The sequence below is a fragment of the Triticum aestivum genome, chromosome 1B, assembly GCF_018294505.1.
Source record: "Triticum aestivum cultivar Chinese Spring chromosome 1B, IWGSC CS RefSeq v2.1, whole genome shotgun sequence".
In the NCBI taxonomy this organism is placed as follows: domain Eukaryota; kingdom Viridiplantae; phylum Streptophyta; class Magnoliopsida; order Poales; family Poaceae; genus Triticum; species Triticum aestivum.
The window spans coordinates 688,604,296-688,607,933 of record NC_057795.1 but is presented as its reverse complement, the minus strand read 5'-3'; the positions used below and the strand labels follow the sequence as shown (position 1 = coordinate 688,607,933).

At 49.2% G+C, this 3,638-nt stretch overlaps 1 protein-coding gene across 1 annotated transcript; it reads right to left on the bottom strand.

Moving 5' to 3' along the window:
• Window positions 1–274: 274 nt before the first annotated feature.
• On the bottom strand, window positions 275–1,525 carry LOC123101425 (uncharacterized abhydrolase domain-containing protein DDB_G0269086). Its single transcript, XM_044522886.1, has one exon. It carries the CDS (start codon window positions 1,459–1,461, stop codon window positions 493–495), a length of 969 nt encoding a protein of 322 aa, XP_044378821.1. The 5' UTR covers window positions 1,462–1,525; the 3' UTR covers window positions 275–492.
• Between the last annotated feature and the right edge of the window lie 2,113 nt (window positions 1,526–3,638).

Here is a 3,638-nt window from a genome sequence, read left to right as displayed (position 1 = left end):
AGGGAAAATCAATTTACAAGTTTATATGTAGTCAGACAACCCGCATCTTGAGGAAACTGATGGATGGTGGATCGCCTACCGATACATCCCGCCACTGGCAAATTTACTTATTCGTAGGGACCACATTATAGGTTGAGAATATTGCAGGGTCAAGAACAATCGATGAATAGCGGAGACATGATGACTGTGGCGATGCTAGGGAGTTGTAGAGGACTAGAGGTGAGGGACGGACGGATGTTGTTAGGATTTTCATCATATATTTTGTACTATATGCTCTTGAGTCAATATATCATATAATTCATGGTCGTATAGGACCAGATATGATTGACTCCATGTTTGTTGTCTGAATGTACACACTTTGATTGATTGATTCCACATATATCTTACATGGTTGTTGAGTCAATGTACATTTTACTAACACAACAATAGCCTGTACATATTACGCGCCCGCTGTTGGCCTGTGAGATGGTCATCCTTGGTACTCATTGCTGCTCACTTACCGAAGAGCCTCTGAGAGACGAAGAAGCCGAGCGAGAAGGCGGCGACGCCGACGGCGACTACCTCCTTGTTCTTCTTCGCCATCTCCAACGTGTTGTCCGCCCACTTCATGTCTGTCAGCCCCTTCAGCTCCCCTACAATGCGCTCCTTCCAGGCGGTGCATGTCGCCGCCGCAGCCGCCGCCGCCTTCTCGTGCTCCGCTTTCGCGTCCATGGCTGTCGGCGTGGCAGCTGCCTTGGCCCTCACTTCCTCGCCGTCGCCGCACAGCCTAACCTTGTCCTCCAGGCTCTCCCGGTCAACTGCCGCCTTGGCCTTCTCGCTGATGGCTGGCTCTTGCTTCTCGGGTGTCGCCGCAGCTGCTGCCGCCGCTTGAGGAGCCTTGGGTCTTGGGTGTTGGTCCTTCTTCGCCGCTGGTGCTGGCTTCTTCTCTTCCTCTTGCTTGCGCCTGTTGGCCTCCTCTTCCATGCGCTGAACGCGCTCGGCGACCTGCCGAGTCGTCCGGCTGAGCACGCTCTCCTTGGGCTCGGCGCCGCCCACCTCTGCGGGTGCCGCCGGCTTGGCAACCTCCTTCGCGGGCTTCCTCCTGATCTCCTCGATGGACGTCGGCGGCGCACCGTCCTCCGTGGCCACACCGGCACCGGAAGAGGCGAGCTTGGGCACGGTGAGCGTGAGCACGCCGGCCTCGAAGCGGCCGGCGATGTCCTCGAGGCTGGCAGTTGCGGGCAGCTGGAATACCCTGTAGAGGGCGGAGCCAGGCCCGCCGGCGCCCGGCCTGGTCGCCCCTCGCACGGTGAGCTTCCCGGTGCCGTCCACCTGCACCCGGAAGTCGTCCTTCCTGAAGCCGGTCAGGGTGAGGCGGAGCACGTAGCTGCCCTCCTTCTCCGCCCACTCGAACTTGGGGTCCACCACGGTCGCCACCGGTGTTGCCGTCGGCTGCTGCTGCTTGGTGCCTGTGGCCGCCATGAGGGATCGTAGGCAAGCTCTGTCGTTGGTTGGTGCCTTGGTGGTGGTGATTAGATGATCGAGAGGTGAGATGGGATGAGATGGGAAGGTCGGCATGATGCGCCGTGTATATATATGAAGGTGTTGGCATGGCGATGGTTGATTATATTCGAAGCTTGGGCTTTGAGGAGAGAGGTGGAAGGAGGAGATTGATGGATGGAATTAAGCCGGCCGGCCATGCATGCATACGTGTAGGTATGAAGAAGTGTAGCTTAGCTTGCAAGCTACACCCATGGAGTCGTGCATGGGTGAGGAGGAAAGGTTTAGGGATATTTGCGGGGGAGGGTAAATGGATTTCCAGGGTGGCAAGCTAAGCTATGCATGGAGGTGAAGAAAGAATGGAGAATGCTTCGGGAGAGCTAGCTATGGATGTGAAGAAGAGATGCTTATTGTGCACTTCAAGTATATGTAACTTGTGTAAGATGGTGCCACAACTTCAGGATGTGCATTCTTTCACTTGGCGAGTGCACGCATGGACGGACCCTCGGTAAAAGAATTTAAATCCCGGAGTAATCTGTTTCTATTCTTATGGAAAAATGCGAAAACTGTTTCGATTTTTCTACCTACATAGAGAAGATGTCACACTCGGCAAAACCCCTTCCAATCATAATAGAACTGAGAGCTTTCCTCCTCTCGATCAACAGTCTTTTCCTTCCCCTCTCGTAAGGCGACCAGGGAAAACCTTCCTCTCCTTGATCTCCGCCGGCAACTCTGTGAATTCGCCTCCTCTCCGTCTGCCACTCCGGTGGCGGGTTGGGGGGAGGGGATTTCTGGTGCCTCGGCTCCGGCTAGTAGATGGTTAGGGTTTTAATCCTCGCAGGGGCAGCGTTTGGACGGATGATGGCGCTTCTCTTTAAGTCAGTCTTTCGGGTTTTCCTCCTCAAGTTCGTCCATTGAGAAGGATTAAAAAAAGTTCCTCCGTAGACTCCTACCAGCTCTTCAGGGCGCCGAGGTCATGGTTTCTCGCCGTGCATACACAACTGCAATATTTGGTGTCAAATTCTTCAAGTTGATTCAATGATTCAACGGTGACGACTACGGTTCCAGGACACCGGACGCTGGTCCTTAGGGGCACGTGCACGAAGACTTCACGGCTGTCATTGACAAGGTCATGCCGGCTTCAGTATGGGAGCGGTGACACAAGCGCTTCGATGGCTCGTTCTTGGCGGCAATGGTCGTTCGGTGGTCCATAGACCTCGATGTAATTTTTATTAGGTTTGACGTGTTTTGTACTTCTAGTAAATCTTTATAATAGATCTGGTCTTTTCGCAAAACAAAAAGAACTGATCCTTTTCCTAAAAAAAAGTCTGGCTGAGATTTTTGAAAACCTTAGTCGGTGGAGAGATATCATTGTTTAGGGACATAAAAAAAGTGTTATCCTTCCCCGCAGCTGAAAAAGAGGTTCATGCGGCAATGGGAGTAACTAAACAGAGTTTATAGTGTGTTTTCTATGACACATACGCTCGCACATACACAAATACACTTACCGCTATAAACGCACGCACATACACCATACCATATGAGCACCTTCGATAGACTGAACCGACAAATTATCTAGAGATTGATGTAGTCGTCATAGACGCTTTTGTAGTCGACGAGAACGTCTCTTCCCAACGAACGCACATCGCTAGAATGCCTGAAATAAAACTAAAATTAATATTTTTTTCATTATGAAACATTTTTTTTACATCGCATTTTTTTCAATATCCAAAATATATTTTTGAAACACAAGAACTTTTTTTAAAAAATTAAACAAATGTTCGTGATATTTAAAAAAACTTCTTTTAAATATCACGAAAATTTGTTTGAATGGTCCGCAAGATTTTCTGGGCCAACTCGTTTTGAAAATTTTAGTTCGCTGCTAGCTAGATTGCTCGCTCGCCACAAGAAACTCACTCGCTTCGTTGGTTTTTTTTTCTTACTTCTTTCTATTGGTTGACTGGTCCGGTTTTTATAGGGTATTTTTTCTTTTCCTTCCTTTTAATGTTTTTCTTTACAGGTTTTGCCGGTTATTCTTTTCCGTGTGTTTCCTTTCAGTTTTCTTTGGTTTCCATTTGTTTTCATTTCTGACTTTATTTTCTTTTTTGGCTCATCATTTTTTTCTTCTCGTTTTTCATGTTTCTCTTTAAAGTGTTCAT

Bases quoted from the DNA above. Each gene is read 5' to 3' on its own strand.
- LOC123101425 (XM_044522886.1), bottom strand. From the start codon at position 1,461: ATGGCGGCCACAGGCACCAAGCAGCAGCAGCCGACGGCAACACCGGTG.